At 32.9% G+C, this 26,886-nt stretch overlaps 1 protein-coding gene across 1 annotated transcript in view; it reads right to left on the bottom strand.

Annotated features, from left to right (window-relative positions):
- The window catches only part of LOC114331278 (Krueppel homolog 2), a 78,676-nt gene that overhangs the window by 14,070 nt on the left and 37,720 nt on the right, over window positions 1–26,886 (bottom strand). The window contains exons 2-3 of the mRNA XM_028280794.2: window positions 7,786–7,967; window positions 1,548–1,615 (exon numbers count right to left, since the gene is read on the bottom strand). Coding sequence (XP_028136595.1) covers window positions 1,548–1,615; window positions 7,786–7,967 — 250 coding nt within the window. The remainder of the gene's footprint in view (window positions 1–1,547; window positions 1,616–7,785; window positions 7,968–26,886) is intronic.

Here is a 26,886-nt window from a genome sequence, read left to right as displayed (position 1 = left end):
TAATGTACAGTACCTACACTTTCTGTCGAGTATGATAAGGATATGTCAGAACAGTTTTTTACATCTTAAATTTTTATAGAATATTTTTTTGGATAAAATAGGTAGGTACTTACTTTTTGAGTTATTTGCGAAAACCGCCTGAAAACGTGTTTTTGAAGTTATACTTCTTTAGGCGCGAATAAGATTGAGGGTGAATTTATATTGATCTGCGCGCATGCGCACACCGACAGTATGGTATTAGTCGTTATACGGGCTCTGATTGTTCAAAAATTGTTCAATATGAAGGTAAACAAATGTATAATATATTAGTTTTATTGTTGTGAGGAGAGAAACAAAAAAGTTTATAATTGTAGTGACATTTAAATAGTTTTTAAAAGCAACAGGTACGTAATAATTGTAAATATAGGTACCTACCTATTTGAACCTACCAAAGTACATAGTATGTAATACGTTTATTTACATAATTTGATTACCATCAAAATTTCTATCAATGTTCACCTAATATATTGTTTTCTTAATCTATGTTTTGTTGTATTTTTTCAATTCTAAATCATGTCAATTCAAAATCAAAATAATTTAATTTAATTCGAAAATGTCAAAAGCTTAATCCGTTTAGTTAGTCGATCTTCGCACATAATGACACATTGCCTCCGTGGCAAAGCGTTTAATGCGAATGAACCCCAATATACCAACCGCGCTGATAGCTGGTTCGAATGCCAATAAAAACTTTTATTTTTTTATTTTTTTTTTTTTTTGTACATTTTATGATTGTATATTTATTATATAATTTTATTTTCAGAAAATACGTATTTAGTTAAAAAAATTTCCGACAATTAATGTTCAGAAATCATTTGTGGAATTTTTAATGTGTTTGTGTGTGTTTTATTCATTTATTATTTTAATTTTTGGCACTGTTTTAATAAAAATGTTTGAGAAGTAGTAAGTATAAATTAGTTTAATATTTAAATAAAATATAAATAAAAAGTATATTAATTTCGTTTAAATCATATAATAGAAGTATAACTTCTTCCGTGCGTACAAAGTACACACACATTCTTTTTTTTTTTTTTAATAAACATTTTTACGCGCAAATAACTCGAAAAGTATTGACTTTGTATGTTTTGTATGAAAAGTATGAAAAGTTGGTTTTTTCTCCTTCGAGAAGGGTGACTTTCACCCCCCAAGTAAAAGCATCCAACGGTACAAGTCCAACTTTGAAGTGGAGGATAAGTAGAACCTGAATCCAAATTTTCATGCCAATCCGTCGTAAGGCTGAAAATTACACTCCAAAACGGTCATTTACTGGGCTATGTAAAAATAATTTGAACTTACTTTAACGTTTAAAATACGCAAATAAAATATGACCAGGAATATTTATTCGTCTTCTTTTGCAATCTGTATTAATTAACCACGTAATTTTCGAAACTAATTTTAGTTCTAGATCTAACCTGGCTGCATGTAGAAATTTTAAGTCAGAAATTTACGGTTAAGTACATAGAAAAACAGAATATTACAATATCTGGATCAATTAATATGTTTATACTTACATCTAACAATGTGAGTGAATAACTAGCTGAATGGAGTACGCAGAAGAGGATAATTGGTACGAGTACCACTGTTTTGCGATTAAGGAAAATAAATATAAAAACAAGCAAAAATAAACTAAATGAATATTATTGTAAATGTAGGTAGGTAAATAAAAAATGGTCAAAATTAATTTAAGCACATACGATATGTCCCGCTTTAACGATATATACCTATGTAACTAAAAAAATATACGATATATACCTATGTAACTAAAAAAATATATTTTTAATTACGTATTTAATCGCCAAAACAACCAACCGCCGCGCGCCACACCATATCTTGAACCAGAACTATCCAAAGCTACAAGTCTGATCATTGGATTATATTTCTTACTTCAACTATAGCCTCAAGTCCCCTTCGAGAGGTCTTGGTAACGAATTTTGTAAAGGAGAGTACGACCAAATAGCAGCTATGGATGGTTCAACTCCGAGTATCAGGCGACACCTAGGTATCATTAGCCTTCTCTATGCATGCAGAACTCGGAGGAGTAACTACCCATTCCCTAGTTTCTTTTTGAACAAGAATCTACCAGAAACAAAGCAAGACAGAAAGAGGAGAACAAGGGTGTCTCAGTCATTCGGAAACTATGAAACTGGATCCCATTATAGTTCATATTTCCGAAGATGAAAACGAACTACTGAATAGTGGTCAAGAAATCCGCTATGAAGCTCAGCAAGGACTCAAAAGTCCAGAGAGCGAGCATGAGCGTCAAGGCAGAGGAAAAGTTAGAGTACCTGTTAAATCAAGATCTTGATCCAAAAGGGCTTGACAGCAAGCGCTAAGGCCTATGTAAATTCATCAAACTGAGATTTAGAGTATACACAAAGATCTTTCAATTCGCAGTGTGGGAGGGTTTTTGAATTCAAACGAACTTTTTATTTACAATTTACTTTTTTTACAATTTAGAATCTTCTTTTTGTATAGACATGACTTTCTGTTTTTTCAATGTGCCTCCAGTAAGTTGTCGTTCTTTCGTGGTCTTCTCACTGATCGTCTTCCTATTGGGGAACCGTCTCTCGCCGCCTTTACTACTCTTTTTTTTTCGGCTTTGTTGTCATTCAGCTTATGTGGTCATTCCATTCTACTCTTCTGTTTCTTACCCAGTTATCAATGGTCTCCACCTTGCATCTCAGTCGTATATCTGTACTTCTAGCTCTGTCCCATAGTGCCTGCCTTTCATTTCTTTTCCGATATTTTTATTGTTCTATACTGTGTCATTCAGGCAACCTGAAGCTCTGTTTGATCTATTCAATTCATCTTCCACTTCGGTTTCGATCTTTCCATAGCTAGATAGTGTGATGCCTAGATATTTAAACTCCATCACTTGTTCTAATAACTGAACCTCCAGCTCTAATTTACATCTTAATTGGATTTGCTGATATATCCATGCATTTTGTCTTTTTTGGGGAAATTAACATGTTAAAGGAAATAGAGAGATACATATGTGCTTCATTGACCTGGAAAAGGCGTTTGACAGAATCCGAAGAAAGGACGTTTGGAAGACACTAACAGAAAGGGGAGTCGACAGACACATAATAGAAGTAATAAAGGATATGTACAAAAATAATACAAATACAGTAAGAACCAATAACGAGGAATCCAGAGAATTTTCTACAAGTCAAGGCGTCAAACAGGGATGCGTGCTGAGTCCACTGCTATTCTCAGTGGTACTGGATGAAGCGATAAAGAAAGCCAAGAGAAGAATGAGAAAACTAACATTAGGATACTGGCAAATGAAACAGACTCAACTATCGGAGCTACTATTTGCAGACGACATGGTATTGATAGCAGAAAACAGAGAAGACTTACAGAACAATCTTGAAATCCTAGAAGAAGAACTATCAAACATAAATATGAAAATTAATACAGAGAAAACAAAAACAATGATAATTTCAAATACGAGGAAGACACACGCAATAGAATTAGACGGGAAACAACTAGAGCAAGTGGAATATTTTAAATACCTAGGAGTAATAATCGAATCAAATGGTAAACAAGACATGGAAATAAACGAGAGAATGGGACGAACAGGAAGCTTATTTAACACTATGAAAACAACATTTTTTGGGAAAAAAGGGATACCGGAAAAAGTAAAAACGGCAGTCGTTAAATCAGTAGTTAGACCAACAATCATGTATAGCAGCGAGACATGGACATTGACGGGGAGACAAAAATCCAGAGTCAATGCTATGGAAATGAGGTTCCTGAGGAAAATAGCAAACAGAAAAAGGACAGACAAAATACGAAACGAAACAATTAGACAAAACCTAAAACTAGAACCAATCAATGAAAAAATAGTAGAAGGACAACTTAGATGGTTCGGGCACGTGTGTAGAATGTCGAACGAGAGGCTAACAAAACGAGTGTTCGAAACGAGAGTGCAGGGGAAAAACAAAAGAGGGAGACCAAGAGTTATGTGGGTAGATGAAATCAGGAAAGAAGTCGAGAAGAAGGGATTGACATTGGAAAGTGCAAGAAACCTAGCGCAAGATCGGAAAGCATGGAGACTACAATGCCAAACTCAACTCCACCAGCCTTACACCTAAAGGTAGAAAGGCTTAGGACTAAGTAAGTAAAGTAACATGTTAAAGGGCCTAGCCGGGTAAGATAATGAAAAGTGCCCCCAACTCGATTCGAATTCCATACAGGTCACCGTTTAGCACATATAGTGAAGCTCACTTTCTGAAATTTTTAGCCCCCTAGATGGCACTTGACCCACCTAGAGCCTAATTAGGATTTTAATGTTTTTATTTTTTATCTCAGCGGCATCGAGAGCTAGCGAAAAACTTTAAATAAAAAAGTTTTAAGTTCCAAAAAGTTCTTTCCGAAATTTTTTTTTATTTTTGGCGGGAAATTTAAATTTTAGAACGATTTTAAAATTTTAAATAAGTATAAAAAAATATCTAAGACATTCGTTTTTACGAAAAATTATATAACGTGTATTTTTGCATAATGTTTCACCCTGAATTTTTTCAAATTTTTAAAATTGGTGAAACGCACTTTTAAAAATAAAAAACCGCATTTTTTCGGTTTTTTTTTCGCTTTTTGATACAATTTTATACAGGTTGTTTCAAAAAAGGTAACACCGTCACTAGAATAGATAAAACACTGAAAAATAATTGGGGTTTGCTTAATAAAAATTTTTTGTAATGCCATCCATTTTCAAGATACATGGCGTTGAAGAAAACAAAATTTTAGACATTTTATACGATTTTGCCGAAACTACTGGCAACATTGTAATAAAATTTGGCGAGTTTTAAGAGGTAGTTATTATGCATTTTTTGACATACAATTAAGCATTTTATATCCATCATTGGCGCGAATAAGGGTAATGGTCTAAAATATTTAAAGAAAAAAAGATAGTACGCCACTGACATATTTCAAATTAACAATCGTTTTGAATTCCTCGTTCAATTTGTGACAAAAAATCTATCTTTCTATTTTTTCATACGACGCGCCATTTTTATTCAAAAAATAAAACATCTTAACCCTTACAAAGTATTCGAATTTCTAAGTAGTTTCTACATCTACAGTTGAGTCCGTGAGTCTTTACCCGTGCGTCATTAATACCTGGTGAGATAACACACATATTTTTTATTTAGCATCATTCTCTTGCACGCATGAAATTAATGACAATCCAGCTGCCGCCTGTTATTTAAGTAAAAACACATGTTATTTTTATGAACGATTAAGACTCAGTGTATTGAAAAGAGATAGGTACAAAGAAAGACGATTGGGGATATCTTCACATATTTTAAGTACAATTTCTGACGTTTTGGTTTGTTTACTTTTGTGGCTGTCAGTTTGTTGAATTTTTTTGCTGCTATTTTGTCGAGTTTTTGCATTTTGAAGTTTTTTTATAGTATACAAACAGTTGTTTTCACAACTAATTTTATATTGGAGTTAGAAATTTTGTGATAAATTTATGTTATTTTAAGATAAATTTTGACGACGTACAAAACTAACCCCATTGTTGACACAGTTGAATGCTTGTGTTTAAGGTTCCGCCAAAGTGAATAAAATAACAAAAAGAAAATATGTTATTGAATTGTTTTATAAATTGTTTATTTATTTATTAATCAATGATAATAAAATAATTTATTAAGCTACTTCAAATGTAGCTGTAAGGATGCACCAAAATTTTAAAGCAATACTTAAATTTGACATTCTATTTATTTGATAACGTCAAATTTTATAATAACCCGTGATCGGAATAATATCCATTTGCCGTTGCGTTCAGTAAATTTCCGACTTATTTCGTATGCTTTAAATGATGACGCACGGGTAAAGACTCGCGGACTCAACTGTATACATAACTCGTACATCCATTATAAAAACTTAATTCGAATACTTTGGAAGCGTTAAGATCTTCTATTTTTTGCAGCAAAACGGCGCGTCGTACGAAAAATGAGAAGATACATTTTTTATCCCAAATTGAACGAGGAATTCAAAAATAATTGTTAATTTGAAATATGTCAGTGGCGTACTATCTTTTTTTCTTCAAAAATTCAAACCATTACCCCTATGCGCGCCAATGATGGATATAAAATCCTTAATTGTATGTCAAAAAATGCACAATAACTATTTCTTAAAACTCGCCAAAGTTTATTACAATGTTGCCAGTAGTTTCGGCAAAATCGTAAAAAATGTGTAAAATTTTGTTTTCTTCAACGCCCTGTATCTTGAAAATGGATGGTATTACAAAAAATTTTTATCAAGCAAACCCCAATTATTTTTCAGTTTTTTATCTATTCTAGTGACGGTGTTACCTTTTTTGAAACAACCTGTATAAAATTGTATCAAAAAGCGAAAAAAAAACCGAAAAAATGCGGTTTTTTATTTTTAAAAGTGCGTTTCACCAATTTTAAAAATTTGAAAAAATTCAGGGTGAAACATTATGCAAAAATACACGTTACATATTTTTTTCGTAAAAACGAATGGCTTAGTTATTTTTTTATAATTATTTAAAATTTTAAAATCGTTCTTAAATTTAACTATCCCGCCAAAAATTTAAAAAAAAAATTTTGGACAGAACTTTTTGAAACTTAAACTTTTTTTATTTTAAAGTTTTTCGCTAGCTCTCAATGCCACTGAGGTGTGCATCACGTGACCACCTAGTGGGCTAAAAATTTCAGAAAGTGAGCTTCATTATATGTGCTAAACGGTGACCTGTATGGAATTCGAATCGAGTTGGGGGCAGTTTTCATCATCTTATTCGGCTAGGCCCTTTTCTGGCGGTTGTATTAAATTGTTGTAAGTCATCTTCACGTTAAGAGACTAATATGGCATAGTCTGAAAAGCATATTATTTTAAGTTGTTCTTTCCCATTTGCTATTCTTTTTAGTTCCTACTTTTTGTATTATTTCATCCATGATCAGGTTGAACAATAAAGGACTCAGGGAATCCCCCTGACTTATCCCATTGCCAGCTTCAATTGAGTCAGTTAGTTCATCTTCTACTTTTATTTTTATTGTGTTGTTCTGGTAGATGGTTTCGATCGTTTTAATTATTCCTAAATCCTAGAGGTACCTCTCTCGAGTATAACAAATATGGAGGATACGTTCTTTAATTTGGCCCTGGTTCTTAAGGTTCACGAAACATAAATATGCCGATTTGTTGTATTCTAATGATTTCTCTGTACTTGTCTCATTATAAATATAGCGTCGGTGCATGATTTTCACGACTTTCATTCAGTTTGTTTTTTACCACTGTGGTTGTTCATTTTAATGTTGTGTTTAATAAGTTAATTACTCTGTAATTCTCCGGGTCCGATGTGTCTCCTTTTTTGAAGAGAAGTATTAGGATGCTTGATCTCCATTGTTGTGGTATTCTGTTTTGTTTTATTTTATTTTTGTATTAGTTTTAATAGTTGTTTAGTCAGATCTTGCCCTCCGTACTTTAGGAGTTCGTTCGATATTCTGTCCTCTCCTGGTGATTTTCTATTTTTTAATTTAATTAATGCTTCCCACAATTTACAACTACCTAAATCTTCCCAATAATGCTACAAAAATCTTAACGACCTCTGTGATCTACGTAATTAAAAAACATTTTGCTTTTTAATGGTTGCTTACATACTCGGCACGGCTAATTGGAATGTAGTTTTAAAATTTGTCAATATAATCTATACTTACAGTAATTGTGTTTGTTATTATGTACATATCATTACAACCGTAATTATAACTATATAAAAAAGGATACATGATACTGGCGATACGTATAAAAATATCAACGAATAGAAAAGATAGTGACAACTATCTTCTGAAAGTAATTCTGCAGCAAATTGTCTCGTGAATTGCACTCTGCCTATCCTTTGATGTAATCTCAATGCGCTGATAGCTGCATTTGCTAGGAGTACTTTGTAATAGTAGTTGTAAGGATTTCTGAAACAAAAAAAAACTATAAATTATAGGCCTTTGGTATAGTAGTATAAAAGATGGCATAGTATAAACATTCATATAGAAATTTAAGAGGATCGGTACGTATTTTCGGCTGCAATGCTATTCAAATGGGGATTCATTTTTTTCGAATCCTGAGAAAACTAATAAGTATTTTTGAAAAATTTAAACGCAGAATGAAAGATTACGTTATTAGCGAGGGCCGAAAGTCCCTGAGAACTTCCATAATGTATATTTTAATAAGTTACAGGGGTGAAAAACTAAAAGAAAATTTAGTGTGATTTTTAATTTCAAATATATCATTCAAAATAAACTTTTTATTTATTCTAGGGGACTTTCGGCCCTCGGTAATAATTTAGTCTTTCATTCTGCGTTTAACTTTTTCAAAAATATTTATTGGTTTTTTCAGGATTCGAAAAAAATGAACACAATGCCGTGGTAATATTTTCCAAATCTATCTTTGTCTTACAACGCACTCAGCCGAATATATTGTCAGTCAGACACTGACACTCAGTGACAATTTTAAATATTTGACATTGCATCGGGAATATGTTGAGTTATTGATTAAATATTATTGATATATTTATAGTGTATTTGATAAATAATTGATTTAAGACGTGAACTTAATAAAAAGTTATTTATTGTGTATTATTTGTGGAAGATCCAAGCAGAGAATACATCAGGATAATATATTTTGTGATCCAAGTATTTTGTTGTTAAAGATGTTCAAAATTGTAAGCGTTCCATAACAATATATTATTAAAAAATCACTTTAACACTTTTCCTCTTTTCTCGATTGAGTATTAGTCTTTGTTGTACAAATAAATGATTACAATCACTGAATACATAGTTAGTGAAAAAATTATCACATTTATTAACTGAATTAATAATTTGCAATTATAAAAATAACAGTTATCCAAGAACATTCAAAACCCATCTCTTTAAATTAATGATGACATTTTCAAGTAGAATGACATTCTAGCAATGTTTACATATCCACACCAGTGTGAATTTTACTACACGTAATTTGCCGTGTAAAGACAGAAAAAGTAGGGATACACGTAAAATATTTGCGAATTATGTACCCATAGCCTTAATAGGGCAGTCAATGAGGGTATTTGGCTCCGAATTCCATCCTACTACATCGATTTACTTGATATTTTTACAGTAAGTAGGGAATAGCTCAAGAAACAAAGTCTACCCTATGCCGATGTGCTCTTTTAGCTTGGGGGTGGTTGCCACCCCTTCTCGGGGGTGAAAAATGTTTTGGTTAAAATAGCCACGGAAGAGACTAGATAACCTAATTTTAAGCAAAAACTGTTCTATAATTATTTTTTGAAAACTCAATACTTTTTGAGTTATTCGTGGTTGAAAATTGGCCATTTTCATTGAAAAATGACACCTTTTCGGACGGATTTTTGCGAACACCTTAAAAACTATGAATCTAGCAAAAAACTATATAAAATATTTCTATAGGTTATAAAAAAACAAAGAGATTCGTTCCTTCATAAATCTTCTAGTTAAAATACAAAGAGGGATATGGTAGGTAAGGAGAGTTCGTTTTTTTTTGGCTGCATGCTCAAATCGGTGTATTCAACTTGAAATAACAAAGAAACTGTCGATTTTAGGTGTATAATGATACTAATAACTTTTGTAGTGCTTGAAAAGACCTTTAAAATGAGCAATACTAAATGTCGAGTACATTCAAACTAAGTGAGATATTCTGCAAAAAAGTTGATGATCTGCATCCATCAGAATTTAAATACATCGTTTTCCTTCTACAATACTTTTTATTATAGTGTTGTTTCTATGTTCAAAAAGTTGGACTGGATTAAAATGAATGGTTTTTGAAAAAAATAAGATCAAATTATAGAGAGCATTTTTAAATTTTCTTAAAAATCTTCCTTTTCCTCCATGTAACTCGAAAAAAATAAGAGATACGAAAAAAAGATACCACATAAAAATGTAGGGTTTTTTCAGATAAACATTTTCTTTTTATTTTTCATTACTGTATCTCTTATCATTTTCAAGTTACATGGAGAAAAAGGAAGATTTTTAAGAAAATTTAAAAATGGTCTCTATAATTTGATCTTTTAATTCAAAAACCATTCATTTTAAGCCCGTCCAACTTTTTGAACATAGATATAACACCATAGTAAAAGGTATTGTGGAAGGAAAACGATGCATTTACATTTTGGTGGATGGGGGTTAAAATTCTTTTCCATTTTTTCTTAAAATACATTAGTTATCAATTTTGTTTGCAGCACATCTCGCTTAGTTTTAATGTAATGGATCTTTAATATAGCTCATTTTAAAGGACTTTTCAAGCACTACAAAAGGTATTAGTGGCATTATACACCTAAAATCGACCGTTTCTCGGTTATTTCAAGTTGAATACACCAATTTGAGAATGTACCAAAAAACAAACTATTTTCACCTACCATATCTCTTTTTGTATTATAACTAGAAGATTTTTGAAGGAAAGTGTCTCTTTGTTTTTTTATAGCCTACAAAAATGTTTAATATAGTTTTTTGTATGTTTTGTTAAATGTTAAATATAGTCATTTGCTATAAGACTTTCACCACGTTATATAGTCACACCACAGCTCAGATGTTACCTGGGGCATAATTTTAAAATAGTTTAAACATCCATGGTTTAATTGGCATTTTTAACTGATGTTTCCTTAACGGACCACTTATACAGGGCTTTGACCCACATATTTTTGTTAAACTATATCTTGGTGGTTAGCATGTAAACTTCACGTAAGCACTGATGATGACTGGTAAACCAGTCGAAAACGAGTTATGTGATTGTGATGTAGCCCTTTTTAGGGATTTTATATACCTTTTATAAAGGATTTACTATATTTTTATAGTTTTTTTAGTTAGATGCATAGTTTTTAAAGTATTCGCAAAAAACCGTTCGAAAAGGTATTACGTTTCAATGAAAATGGCCAATTTTCAACCACAAATATCTCAAAAAGTATTGAGTTTTCAAAAAAAAATATAGAACCGTTTTTGCTTAGAATTAGATTCTCTAGCGAATTCCGTGGTAATTTTAACCAAAAAAATTTCCACGAGGCCAGGTCCAAAATTTCATTAAAATCCATGCAGTAGGATAGAATTCAGAGGTAATATCCTATTCTTGCTCCCATTGACTGGCGTATAAAGACAAATTCAGTTCTAGAGCGGAAGAATTCCTATGGTAATGGAGCCCAAGCGGGGATTTTGCGCGTTACTCGAGCGCGTCAGAAAATCACATGGGGAGAAACCTTGTACGCTGTAAATGTACTCCTGCCATACATGGACTCTTAATACAGGGACGTGCGTTGAGGGCAGTCCGTAAAAAAATGTATCCTTAAAAAACTCGAGCGCGTCAGATTAATACAAGGTAAGTGAAGTACATGAACAACAGTGTATATTTCAATAATCTGACGATTTGAGTAAGGAAATGGGCAAGTCACAAAGTTATTAAAAAAATGTCATCGTGAAATACTGACGATTTTCATGGGATGATGTAGGTAGCTAGAACCACATATAGAGTGTGCCAAAAGTAGCGGGATGGTGGAATATTTTGCGAAATAACCATCAGATCGAAAAACTGAAAAATACCTACGTGTTCAATATTTTTCAAAAATGTATCGAATGACACCAAACACGACCCCCACGAAGGTAGGGTGGACTGCAGATTTGGATTCCTTACGTAAAAATAAGTTAATTTTTATTCGAGACATTTTTTAGAATTATGGATAGATGGTGCTATAATCGAAATAAACGATTTTTGAAAATTTGTACCCGGCGCTCACCCCCCACTAAAATGGAAAACTTATCTTTTTTTTTTGTTTTAGGACCTAATCTTCACAACCTAATAGGTCCCCATGACGCTTTAGTAAACACAAATTTAGCATCCAAAGCTCCCCTACTACTAGAATAAATATTACCCTAGGTAAGACCAGAGGCGTCCGAAAAATCTTATTTTTTATATTATCCTATAGCTATTATAATATTAAGTATATAATAGTGTATTTCAATACGTAATATTCTGAGTGTGAAGGGATAAGACATAATTTATCATGACCAAGAATTTTTGTTTTCCACATTATTTCGTAAATATCGTTCGGATCATATAACTACTTTTTTTGTTGACATCTTAATTTGCATAATCGTTGATGATCTACTGATAAATATTGTTTAATTATATTGTACTCTCAAGAAACCTACTAACTTTTTATATAGAAAACAATATATGTAGGACACATCAACAGGGATTTAGAAAAGGAAGATCAACAATAGATGCGATACACGTACTACCGCAAACCATCGAAAAAAGCTACGGACATGACATAGAACTACATAGAACTATTGTAAATATGGCTACCGGCAAAAATTATTACAAGAAATGAAAAGGATGGAAATACCAGAAAAATTAATAACGCTGACTAGAATGATACTAAAGGACTCATTAGCAAGAGTGAAAACAATCGAAGGAAATACAAACAAGGAGATAGTCTGTCAACGGCGCTATTTAATATCTTACTAGAAGGAGTAATGAGAGACCCAGAGCTGAAAAAGTCAATTATTCAAAGTTCAACACAAATCATAGGATTCGCGGACGATGTAGCATTGGCAGCGCGTGACAAACAAAAGCTAGAAGAAACACTTCTAACGTTAAGGGGGGGGGGTATGGTTTGAAATCAACAAATCAAGCACATTTTTGTGAATTTTTTTCGAAGCTATGGTACAATTATTTTATTTTTAAATTAAATAAGCATATTAAGTACAATTCAAAGAATATTTAGAAAAAAACTCAATCCAAAATATTGAAAAATAGGCCATTGGTGACAAATTTTGACAGGCAGCTCACAAAAAAATGGAATTTGCGGTGGACATCAGAACTCGACCTCGATCATACGAAACAAAAAATTCAAAAAGATTTAATTAGCTTATGAGTTTCACGAGGTCACAACGTCGAGTTTTCTTATTTTTAATGATTTTTGAATTTTTGGTATCACTCAGAAATCAAAAAAATGAAAATTTTGGTAAAAATTTTGTGAAAATCAACAGATTTATTATTGTTGAACAAAAAATAAGCAAAAAAATAAAAATATCTCGACGTTGTTACCTCATGAAATGTCTAAAGAAAGTCTGTGCAAAATATCAGGTAGATCGGCAGAGTAGTTTTTCAGTTACAATGTCCACCGCATTTGAAAAAGCAGTTTTGAGAAAAATGCTTTTAAAGTTTTGACCAACTGCATCTTCATCTTCTTATTTGTCTGTCAAATCGTAAAGTGATGCACATTGGAATATGTTTTTTGAATCGAGGAGTAATCTACAAAAGAGAAGGCGAACAGTTGTTTAACGTTTCTCACTACGCTCAAGCGTGCTAGCGCGAAGTCGCGGCAAAGCGAGTCGGAGGTAGGGATATTCAACATCCTGTATCTCTGGTAATTTTACTCCGATTATTTTGAAGTTTTCAGAATGTATTCTTGAAAGTAGGCACTTTTATTTAAAATAATAAAAAAAATTAAATATTTCAAACCATACCCCCTCCTTAATAGGAGAATCAAAGAACAGAGGACTAAAATCAATCAGAATAAAACAAAATACCTAATTAGTACAAGGGAGGATGTAAACAGAATCATAGAAATAAAAATACACAGGTGATAATAAATTCCAGAGGGTCGATTACTTATTACATGGTTGTGAGACATAAGCATTAAAAACCACAATGCTTAATAAATTAGAAGCATTCGAATTGTGGTACACCTAGCGTAGTCGCCTGAAATTTTTGGCGAACACAATTTGACGTTAAACATAAAATATGATACACATATGACATATTTGACGTTAATGTAATATTTATTTACCATTTTTGATAACATTTGTTCGAGTATCAAATAAACGTCAAATTGAAAAGCAAATATTTGGAAGTTCTCTGAAGAAAATATCAATTTTAAGGGTTTTTCTTCACTTTTTCGTTATGGTTTAGTTGTCGGTGTTAACATTAATTAAGTGTACATCGAAAGCAATTAGGCAGTGTGAATTATTAGTACCAAATTTTAACATTAGCTGGGTCTATTGAACTATTAATTTTTTGTGTTTGTGTAACACAAAATGGAAATAGATGACGATGACGATAGGAATATACCACCAGATCGGGGCAGGAAAGAAAGTCAGTATGGAAATATAAATACAAATATAAATAATAAAAATCAAAACGGTAATAATACACTCACCGGCACAAAATTCCGCCACCCAAAAATTTGATTAAGTTTGATAATTTGTAACTTTATAATTTGTACTCCAATTTTCAAGATTCTTGCACCAGTTTGTAGGTACATGTATTGATATCGTTTGGTATTATTCCGATAACACAAAAATTTTGCTTGCATTGCATTATACGGGGGTGAATGGAAGTGTTCTATTTCCTACTAACATTAAAACATTCTGTGGAAAAATGGAAGGGCTGGTTTTGTTTCATAGTCCTGTCATATTATCCCGGAAGCATCACTAAAATTTTGTTTTTGGAATTATCCGAATATCTCTTTTCTTGTAAGAGGTGTACCATTTTTTGTAAATAAAAACACTGATTGACTTATAAAATAGAGGTTGGATTGATAAGATTAGAATGGCCCGCATGCAGCCCCGATCTCAATCCTATTGAGTATTTATGGGATTAATTAAAAAAAGCTATTCGCCGTCATCCTAGGCCTCCAGAAAATTTGTTACAGTTATGGCCCTGGTAAAGGAATATCGGGCTATTCCCGATAACACATCTTTATTCGATGCCAAACAGATTGCGAGCAGTCGTTGCTGCAAGAGGTGGACATACCCGCTATTGAATTGTTTGGTTTTGATGTTAATTTTGTTTTGTTAATTTTAGTGAGTTTTATATTTTTATTTAAAAAAACCTTCAAAGCAGTGTTTTTATTTACAGCTCTTACAAGGAAAGAGATATTTGGATAATTCAAAAAACAAAACCTTAGTAATACTTCCAGGATAATACAAAAGGAGTATGAAACAAAATCAGCCCTCAAAATTTTTCCGCAGAATTTTTTAAAAGAGAAAATACAGCGCTTCTATTCTCCCCCGTATAATGAATGCCATATAAGCAAACAAATTTTGTTACCGGAATAATAAAAAACGACATCAATACATGTACCTACAAATTGATTGCAAGAATCTTGAAAATCGGAGTTCAAATAATAAAGTTATAGATTGTCAAACTTACTCCAAAATTTTGGGTGGCGGAATTTTGTGCCTGTGAGTGTAGATAAGGTAAGCGAAATATCTATTGAAAAACAGTTATTTTCCTAACTAGTGCGGAAAGTGATACTTTCACGCGCGAGACTGCCATTGACCCGAACGACACGATGGCGGAGTTCGGGCAAGCAGTCGAGTGCGGGGAAGACACTTTCCGCATGAGTTAGGAACAATATTTTTTCTAGGGCCGCACGTTTGAGAAAAAGCCACAAAAAATAGAGTTATATCAATTTTTATTTAGAAGTGAAAATACACAAATTAATTATTTGACAAGGTTGTCAAAACCAAACTTTCAATATAACGGGTTACCACGACGACGATATTGGTTTCCTGACGACGATTCAAAACCAATGTAATTGTCTACTGATCTGACTTTTAAATATTATGTCAAAATAATTTTATTTCATCTAATTATCGCGCTAATTTCATTAAAACATATACACAATAAGATATAATTTGAAATAAATTAGTAAATAATATCTAAATATTAGTTTGTTGCATGTCTTTTAATATATTATAATGCCATATTACAAGGTATTTTACTTTCCCGCACGCCGCGCGGGAAAATTTACTTTCACGCACGCTCTGCGGGAAAGTGCAACTTTCGGAAACGAAATGCGTGCGTGAAAGTGGCTCTTTTAGCACGGCCGTAGAAAAAATTATTATTCAATCATTATTCGCCAAAGTTGTCATATTTCGCGCTAGGGGCGCTGGCATAGTTTCGTGTATCCCACGATGGTCACGCACGGAGCGAATAATGTATAATACATTTTCTAAATCGATTTATTTCTATTGCACTCGTGTATGTATAAGTATAAAATATATAATATTTGGTTCTCTTGCTATGCATCACTATAAAAAGACCTTGTAGCTGTTTATTTTGATTTATGTTTAATCGAACGGAGCAAATCGATAACATAATTATTACTAAATGGGAAATTTGTGTGTATTGTGGAACTTAATTCAATGGAAATATTAAATGTTCGGGTAAATGAATTGTGTTGATGTAAATCAATATTTTCCTTCTCATAATTCTCACTCTCGTCCCTCTCAAGACGAAAACAACATGCGCGTATATTTAATTGTTAGGCTCAAGATATTAAAACTTAATTTGGTGAAGATATTAATTTCGGGATGAAATATGACACGATTGAAAATTTGTCTTCTTCTTCATTTTAGGGTCTAGGTCCAGGGATGGGGAAACTACGGCGAGCGGGCCATCTCCGGCCCGGGAAGCGTTAAAATCGGGCCCTTGATGACATGAACTTAAATAAAAATTTAAAATAATCTGACGAAAATTGGCTTCCCGAAGTCGCATTTTTTTGCTGTCACACCTAAATAAATTAAATACAAAGCTTCAAGGTAAGAATCAATTCCTAGATGAGCTTTGGGGACATTTAAAAGCCTTTACACTGCAGCTTAAATTATTTTCCAGATGTATAGAGAAAAACGAACTCACCCATTTTCCCAAACTGAGCAGTATGACACCTGTCTCAGAAGAAAACTTACAAAGATTCGCTTCGCTCAACAAGTGAAGAAACTGCATGAGGAATTTGAGAAGAGATTTCTAGTTTTTAAGGAAATTGAACCGTTGCGCGTCGCTTAACATTTTTTCCATGTGTTTTAATGTCAACATCGATGTAACATACGCCAACCTTCGACTTGAACTAATAGGTATGCAATGCAACACCCATTTGAAGCAACTTTTTCTTAAAGGGAACGGAGTCATTTTGACGCATGTCAAAATTTTCAATGTGTTTTAAATGTATTCATTTTTTTAATCCTGAAAAAACTAATAAATATTTTTGAAAAATTTGAACGCAGAATGACAGATTACATTATTACATTCTACTTCACAGCTAACACAAAACTTTAATTCAGTTACCTTCGACTGCTTTTGTATTTCGCTGTGTCTAGGTACACGCTAACGTGTACGCAAATAAAAAAGTTAGGTACACGCGAATTAAACTTCATCAAGCCAGTGACGTCATTATTTAGCGTGCACAGTGACTTTATATTTTGGTACACGCTATTTTGATATGTTTAGTGTTTGTTGTTTGTTTGATAGAAAATATTTTTATTAAGGGAAGGGGAAGGGAAGCAAAACTATTCAGATGTTTCAAACTTAATTGTAATAAAACATAAAGGTATATGTATATTCAGGTTAGCAAAATAAATATTAGTTAACATGATATAGGTATACAAAGTACTGCTACAATAATTTTTATACGTAAGTTAATTATACCAGTTAAATTGGTGTTTATTTTCGCTGTGGTGTTTATTTTTATTTATACAGGGAGTTGAACTTGTTACGATTTTCATAGAAAATTGGTTATAACTTCGTAAATACCTTGTACCTATACCTTATACTTTGTATAACATAATAAACCTTTATATTTTTGTGATATGGAAGTTAAGAAGATTTCGAATATAAAATAAAATATAGAGTGTTCCATTTAAAAAAACATAAGTTTGGTCTGCCACTATATTATCGAACGCCCTGTAACATTCTAACTAATTTTAGTAATTTTGTAATATGAAGCTCAAAGTTTGCTAAAATTTTTGTTACTTAACTTTTATTGCTATCTATTACTATTTTATTGCTATCTATTAGCAGATCTACCGAGCTTTATCACACTAATCAATCGCCCTGTATATTTTATCTTATTACTTCTGCTACCCTTAATCAATCACGAATGTTTGTCTCTGATCTTTTTCATACTGTTTTAGAATGCTGTTAATGAAAGAATTAAATAATTGTCTACACTCCATAGTTAATTAAAAAAAAACACTAAACAAGTAAAAAATAAGGAAACTCTTTACAAATCTAAGTGTAAACATAACGCGATTAGACAAATTCTATTCTATCCACACTCTGACACTCGCGATACTTACAGATAATTAATACCACAGCATACACGCGGCTCAAATTAGCGTGTACCAAAAAACCAGTTATTGTACACGCTAAATAATGATGTCACTGACTTGATGACGTTTAAGCGTGTACCTAACTTCTTTATTTGCGTACACGTTAGCGTGCACCTAGACACAGCGTTTGTATTTCAATGGTTTATTTTGTAATATTGCACAATAAAAGTGTTTCCGAAAAATCAATATTTTATTTCAGCAAACATAACCAAACATGTTGCATAACCAAAAATGCAACAACTTGGCCCTCCGTATTTTTTAGTAAATATTGGCACGCGAAAGAAAAAGTTTCCCCATTCCTGAGTCTAGGTATTTGTTATCAGTTCCGATATCAAACGTCACTCTATCTTTTCAAATGACGTCCTACACGCCACGCCATCTTCGTTTCAATTTGTAGTTTACTATAGCTCTGTTCGCAGACAGTCCATGTCTGGTTTCTGACTGATTTTTGACTGATTCTCATGCGCAGTTCCGTTTTCAAAAAACGGAACTGCGCATGCGAATCAGTCAGAAACCAGTCATTGACTGTCAGCACGAACAAATCTGATATTACTTATTTGTTTGTAGTAAGTACATTTTCATCCTTTAGGTTTATATGTTGTTTCCATTATAATTTTCAATTTTTTAGTATTGAACTCATTGATCGCCATGTCGGGTATATATGACAGACACCACGATTTTTCTTGCAGGTCATATACCGCCACGTCGCTCATATTATTTGAGTGACACTATGCATATTTCAGCATTTCACATTATTCAGAGGCCACGCATATTATGCGTGGCAAAAGCGAATGTAGTTGAATTTCAGCTAAAATAAATAAACAGAACTTGCATTAAAAACAAAAAATTTAAAGTTTTTTATCCGAAATAAAATGCAAAATAATGAATTTGCTTTATGATTGATTCTGAAACATTACAAACACATAAATGGTGCAGAGTTACACTCCGGGCAGTATGTGAATACTCTTTTTTCTTTAAAAAAGAAAATAATCGTTTCGTTTTGATTCAATTCGAGTCTCTTGCCATCCTCTGACACCTGATGTTTCGGAATCTATTCCTTTTCAAAGAGGCTTCGCAAGAAGACTAAATTGGACCATAACGAAACGAGAAGATGGTGCAAATATTAAAATATTTGCATCGGAGTATGGTTAGACTGTCCTCTAACGGGGAACGATGAAATGAGTGAAAAGAATTTCGACAATGAATCAAGTAATCTGTTAACCGAGGTACACAATATCAAACGGCGCCGCTAGGAAAATATTCCAATAATGCGTCGCAGATTACTTATATGAAACGTGTCATTTTGTACTCTAAGGCAAGCCGCAAACCAAAGAAACATGAAACGAAAAACATGAAACATGAAACGAAAAACATGTTTCATGAAAAGAAAACACTGCTAAACAAATCTCAAAGTCCGCCTACCAATGAAACGAGTGTGATTCATGCTGATGACACATTTTTGTTTTCGGAGAGTTTCATAAATGGCCGGACATATATTTGTTTAGCAGTGGTTTATTTCCATGAAACGTAATTTACGTTTCATGTTTCTTTGATGTGCGACCTGGCTTATACAGAGTATGGTATGACAAAAAAGACAATAATCGTTTCGTTTTGATTCAATTAGAGTCTCTTGCCATCCTCTGACACCTGATGTTTTTAGGAATAGATTCTGAAACATCAGATGTCAGAGGATGGCAAGAGACTGGAATTGAATCAAAACGAAACGATTATTGTCTTATTTGTCATAACATACTCTGTATTAGAGTACAAAATGACACGTTTCATAGAAGTAATCTGCGACGCATTATTGGAATATTTTCCTAGCGGAACCGTTTTGTACTGAGTACCTCGGTTAACAGATTACTTGATTCGTTGTCGAAATTCTTTTCACTCATTTCTTTTTTCTTTGTTTTGGGCAACATGTCATCCTTCGTCTTCTTTCATCTTAGCGTTACAAGAGACACATATTCGTCAAACTCGTTTATTATTTTAATCCTTTTTTTGTTTGTAGGTATTTTTTTTAGTCTTTGGTGGTAAACTGATCTGGAGCCAATTGTTCCCTAAATAATATATTTTCGTGAGGCGTATTTTAGAGTTTTCGTGAGTTTTAGAGCCTGTAGGACTTTTAACAACCTTCTAAATTAGAAATTTTCCAATTAGTTTAGATTTAGTCCCATAATTCCAAAACTAGTTTTCCAATTTCGTAATCTTAATACTCGTAAGTCGTCTTCCACCTGGTCTTTAAATCGTGCTCTGAGCTTGCCTCTTCTCCTCACTCGATCCGGTCTTTGGTTATAAATGTGTTTGGACGGCTCCACTTCATTAATTCTCTCTAAGTGGCCTAGCCACCGCAGCCTGTTTATTTTGATAGGCCTATCAATATTAGGTTCACTATAAGGACGGTAAAAACAAAATTATAGCGCCTATGCCATAATCCTTTTTCCTGCACGTCTTTATAAATATGTCTGTGGATTTTAAATTCAAAACAACCTAAGGGTAAGAACAGAACAAGTGGGTCGCAGTAGAGGTGGAGGTCGCGGTAGATGTCGATATCCATGTAAAACAAACACATTGTGTTGAATGGAAGAGAACAGAGCAGGTAAGTCGCGGTGGATGTTGTAACGGGTGCAAAGTGCATTAACGTTTTCGAATTCCTGATACTGTTGCTTCATGGTAAATTCGTTTTAGAAATTGTATTTGTTTCTCGCGTGGAAATGTGATTATTTTTCATTTCTCATGAATCTGTAGTATTGCGTAATTCGTCCTCGATTCATATAAATATTTTTTAAGTTTCTTATTCCGAAGAACGCAGGTTTTAAAAGTATCATGTTTTGTTAGCCGTTATTCTGTCGTGGAATGGTTTGTCGGTTTTTTTTTTATCGAGGGAATTACAATCGTAAATTCTTCTATAATTGATTTCTGGCGTCGAAAATATTATGCTTTGGACTGATTTGTTTACATAGTGCATACCGTTGTGAGATAAGAGGCTCTGAGTTGTTTATATAAAATACTTGTTGGTGTCTTAGTGGGCCAGCTGTGCGAGAAGCTGGATTAGCGAAAAACGTGAGAATGTATTGAGCTGAGACACAAATCATCAGAATTTCGTAGATTGAGTCCTATTTGCAGAAGTATGAGTTATTGCATTTGAAGGCGTGGTTGAAGTTTGCTTAAATCTTTTCTATTTGTTCTGAAATGAAGAGTGGAAATTGGCGAATTTTTTTGATTGGTAAAACCGGTAGTAAGATAGAAGAATGTGAAGATGGAGTGAGTTTTGGGTAGTACAGGGGTTCGAGGTAGATTCGAGATCAGTTCTGAGTAGTCGAGAAGAGGATCAGTTCTAGAGAGCTAGAATAAGAAGTTTGTGCCTTTCCGTCAGCAGGCCTTGCCTTGCTGACGGAGAAAATTGTTGAAAATTGTTCAATGGAGCAAATTAGTTGTTTGTATTTAGAACAGTTTCTTTAAGTTTTTGTTCCAGAGCCAAGTAGGCTTAAGTGGCTGCTGTGGTCGTAGTGAATGTAAATTCTCGACCGTATTTTGTGTTTTAGTGATGGATTAAACACATCCATTAGTTTTCTTTTGTCGAAAAGTTCTTCATTTCTTTCAATTAAGTTTAATTAATAACAATAATAATAATACAGTATACCAGTTTTGCATACAATAAACGAACAATGGAATTTCATCTCTAATATAAATTAATACCTGTACTTTGTCTGTAAAATTGAGTGTTGTTATGTGCGTGACAAAAAAATGTGTCGTAACATCAGGACAATGTTTAACACCGTAACTGCCGCATGGATGGACTATGGATAAAGAACACATCAAGGTACTTGCGCTATTTTTTTTTATTGTTGAACTCTTACGTTTTCTCGCGGATTGATGAAACTTTATTATTTTTTTTTTTTTTTTTTGATAACAACCTTGCTGAATTTTTATGGTTTCAATAAAGTAAGAATTATGTTTAATTACTAGATTTTCTTTACCAATCTCTATCGTCCTTATAAAGTAATCACACATGAAAGTAGCCTACGGGAGTACAGATATTTCAAATAACCGGCATTCTTAGTTAAATTTTTTTTTAAGTAAACATATAATATGATATTTTCTTTTTAATTATGACGTCCCCGAGCAATTGAGTTTCAATTTTATTTAACATCTATTAAAAATCCACACCCCTAGGTTTCTGAAGACTTAGCAGCTACCGAGGTATATCAAAAAGTTAAGTAGCACCAAATATATTTTTATATTTTGTTAAATTTGTCATGTTACATATTTTTTTGCCTTTGTTATCCATAGGCGTGCTACAAGGTTTAGCGCGATGCCATCCAGGAGGTTAACATCGATGTTTTTGAAAATAAAATGAGTTTGTTTTACATGGATGTCTACTGCGCGGCCTACAAGGATGCTTCCCTGTGATTGGTCCGTTCGAAGCCTAGTTGCCATTACCTGCGCTATCTGAGTTGATACTTTTTATATAATCCCTTTTTTGTATTCAGTTTATTTTTGAATTTCTAAAGTAATTAAATTCGGTAAATTTTTGAAATATGAAGGAGGATCTGATTATGTACAGCTGACATTTCATCACTATCATCACTTGACTGACACAATATCGCAAAAGCACAGTTTTTTGTCATTCAAATTTCAGTAAACTACTTCACTTGATAGTGGTTCTAGCTCGACTAGCAGCGAAGGTGATCTCCTTGCTATGTGCTGTCGACATCGACCGCGACTTAACTATTTAGTAGCATCCACCGCGACCTACACCTCAACCCACTTGTTCTGTTCTTACCCTAACTGTTCTTCATCACTCTTTGTTATCGTCCACGTTTCTGATGTGTGAGGACGGGCTTGATTAGAGTTCTGTATATCAATATATTTGTTCTTTTTGTAACTATGTTTGATGTTAAAAATTTCTTTTATCTATAGTACGCTCTATTTGCTAGATATACAGGGTATTCCGAAAAGATTGGTCATAAATTATACCACAGATTCTGGGATCAAAAATAGGTTGATTGAATCTCACTTACCTATATACAATAGTGCACACAAAAAAGTTAACAGCCCTTTGAAGTTACAAAATGAAAATCGATTTTTTTTTCATATATCGAAAACTCTCAGAGATTTTTTATTGAAAATGCACATGTCGCACATTTATGACAGCAATATCTTAAAAAAAATTAAAGTGAAATTTGTGCACCCCATAAAAATTTCATGGAGTTTTGTTCCCTTAAACCCCCCCAAACTTTTGTGTACGTTTCAATTAAATTATTATTGTGGCACCGTTAGTTAAACACAATGTTTTTAAAACTTTTTTGCCTCTTAGTACTTTTTCTATAAGCCAGTGTTTATCGAGATATTTTGAATATTTGTCGAATCCACCACATATCTGCATATGGTTAAGTACAGTTATAGAGACCTGTAATAGTCTGAAAATTTGTTTATAATTTACATTTTAGGTATATGTATTTTGAAAAAGAAGGTACATCTCGATAAAAGGTGACTTATGAAAAAAAGACTAAGAAGCAAAAGTTTTAAAAACACTGTGTTTAACTAATGGTACCACAATAATAGTTTAATTGAAACGTACACAAACATTTGGGGGGTGTTAAAGGAACACAACCCCCATAAAATGTTTACGTAAATATATTGAAAAAGAAGCCGCATCTCGATAAAAACTCGCTAATCGAAAAAATAATAGGAGGCAAAAAAGATTTAAAAACGTTGTGTTTAACTAATGGTACCACAATAATGAATTAATTAGAACGTACACAAAAGTTTGGGGGGGTCTAAGGGAACAAAATCCCCATACATTTTTTATCGGGTGGACAAATTTCACTATAATTTTGTTTTAAGATTTTCCTGCCATAAGAATGATACATGTTCATTTTCAATAAAAAATCTCTAATAGTTTTCGATATATTGAAAAAAAATCGATTTTCATTTTGTAACTTCAAAGGGCTGTAACTTTTTTTATGAGCACATTTGTACTAAGGTAAGTTAGGTTCAATCGAAGTATTTTTGACCCAAGAATGTGTGGTGTAATTTATGACCAATCTTTTCGGGACACCCTGTATATGTTTGTTAATTTCTGCAGTTACTGTGTTACGTTGGTTGATTTGATGTAAAATAGGTGAAAACATTAAATATTAGCTACAACGGAAACGTACCTGTTGGTAATTATTGGTTTTATTGAAACTCATACTTTCCAAAATTATTATTAACATTGACATTAAATTAAAATTAAAGTAATTAAAATATAGTTAAATGTCATATCATACGAATTATTAATACACCAAACAAACGATAAAATCGACCTTTATACCCCACGTTGCCAATAATCAGGTATAACAGTGGTCATCCTTGGACGAAATTTATAAAAAAAACCGCTACATTAAAAACAGAATTGTAAAAATGATATTATATTATGAACTTAAAAAATTCCCAGAATTGTTAAAAACAATAAAATAACAGTTAAATTATTTAGTATGAAACTTTTTCAAATGAATCCAAATAAATATTTTGTTTAAATAGTAGAATTAAGTTGCTATTTACATTGTAAATATCCTTGAGCATTGTATGGATTAAGTAATAAAATCATATAATACAGTGGAAGTATAAAAATGAAATAATAATATTATAATATAGGACAAATCAAAACAAATATAGTATTTTTATGGCTTTGGCTAAATATTTTTACTATAATCCCCCCTTAATTCCTATAATCACAAGGACCTCGATACCTGTCGAAGACTATACTTGGAAAGGTTTCTTCTTCTTGGCCTACTAGCCATATTTGGACATCTTCTTCTTCAGCCTGTTTGCATCCACTCCTGGACAAAGGCCTCCCCATGAGTTCTCCATTCTTTTCTGTCTTGTTCTATTTGGTGCCAGTTTCTCCCCATTTTTGCTTTCATGTCGTCTAGCCATCATTTTTGTGGTCTTCCTCTACTACGACTGTGCTGGCGTGGTCTCCAATGCACAATGTTTCTCGTCCACTTTTCGATGTTTTGTCGTGTCACGTGTCCTACCCAGTTCCATTTCATTTGCGCAATTCTTTCATTACATCTTCCACCTTTGTCCTGCTTCGCACGTCTTCATGTCTTATATGTTCCCTTCTAACATGGCTCGTTCGATCGCCCTCTGTGTCGTTCTCAATCTATTGGCTGATACCTCTGTAAGTGTCATCGTCTCCATTCCATAGGTCATCTTAACTGGTAGAATTCAACTGTTGAATACCCTTTTCTTTAGATTTATTGGTATCCTTTTGTTTTTTAACACATCACTGAGTCTTCCTACTGCTGCCCAAGTTATTCGGATTCTTCTAGTTATTTCTGCCGTTTGATTCTGTTTGCCTAGTTTGATCATGTGACCTAGGTATATATACTGTTATGATCTACTCCAATTGTCGCAAATCATACAAAAAAAAATAAGAAAAAATCTCAGGGTGCCTTTTTATAATACAAAAACATATCTAAATTATCTTATGTTATACTAATCTTCTCTCGTGGTTTCAGTATCTCTTAGTTGGTTCTTATCGGAAGAAAAATAGGAAAGGAAATAAATAGAAATATAAAATAAGCATACAGAAATATCTTTTATTATCAAAATCAATACTCTAAAAATCGATCAATTAAAACCTGTCCGAATGAAATTTTTACCACTTAAATTTATTCTAGTTCAAATAAAAATTTATCGGTTTGTTCCCGATGACTTTGATAAAACAAGCTAAACAAACAAATTTAGGTATTCGCAAAATTACTTATACTTCCTATTTAATTTTTGAAATATTGGAATCTTAATTCATATGCTTTTACTAAAAATTTTAGTTTCCGAACATAAAAATATCTTTCACATAAATTGACTGACCTTTTGCTTCATTCACAATGATGTCTCCTCTTGACCCAAACAGCTCTCCCTTGTTGACTATGTTAGGCTACCCATCAAAGCCCGCTTCGTTCTCAAGCTTCAATCCAGCAGCATACCAGCACTAATTCTCCAAAAAACAACGAGCCAGGCCTCTTTTAACCAGTACTCGATTCAAACAACTCCAAAATTCTCTCCTCTCCTTCTCACAATAATACAGAATCAAAGAGGTATTTCTTCTCAATTTGATCTGTCTCTCGTTCCACTTTTTAGCTCCACTCTCCACTATCAAACAACCACTGGTACTTGCTTTTTAACTATCCACGAAAACTTTGACTACTCTTCCGGGATGCCGGTCACATAATGAATTCCTCTTTCCAAAACTATCTGAAAATTCAACCTTCTCTCCTTCCCATTCCAAATTGCCAAACCAATCAGAGACATTTCTTCTTCCCCATTCTTTTTTTCATTCGAAAAAACCCACGCATTCTTTCAAAAATATTCCTAGCATCATAATAATTACTTTCGGGAAATTCTACAAAATTTACTCGGGTTTAAACAAAAAGAGATTAAAATGCCAAACTTTCTTTTACATTATTTTCTAAGGTATCATTACCTGTGGCTTCTGGCCTCGTGCATAACAAAGCACCGTTATATTCTCCAAATACCCTGAACAATTATTGTCTATTCATATCACTTTCTTTCCTAATGTCTCTTATTTTTCAGGAAAAAAAACTCATTAACGATAACCCACTTCTTAAAAACTACTTATAATAAATGGTTACAAATCAATATACAGGGTGTATCAAATTTATGTGCCCGCGTTCTATTAAAATTAATAAAGTTTTTTTTT

This window comes from Diabrotica virgifera, chromosome 1 (genome assembly GCF_917563875.1).
Source record: "Diabrotica virgifera virgifera chromosome 1, PGI_DIABVI_V3a".
In the NCBI taxonomy this organism is placed as follows: Eukaryota; Metazoa; Arthropoda; class Insecta; order Coleoptera; family Chrysomelidae; genus Diabrotica; species Diabrotica virgifera.
The sequence above is the reverse complement of the archived record's forward strand: the minus strand, read 5'-3'. Positions and strand labels throughout refer to the sequence as shown.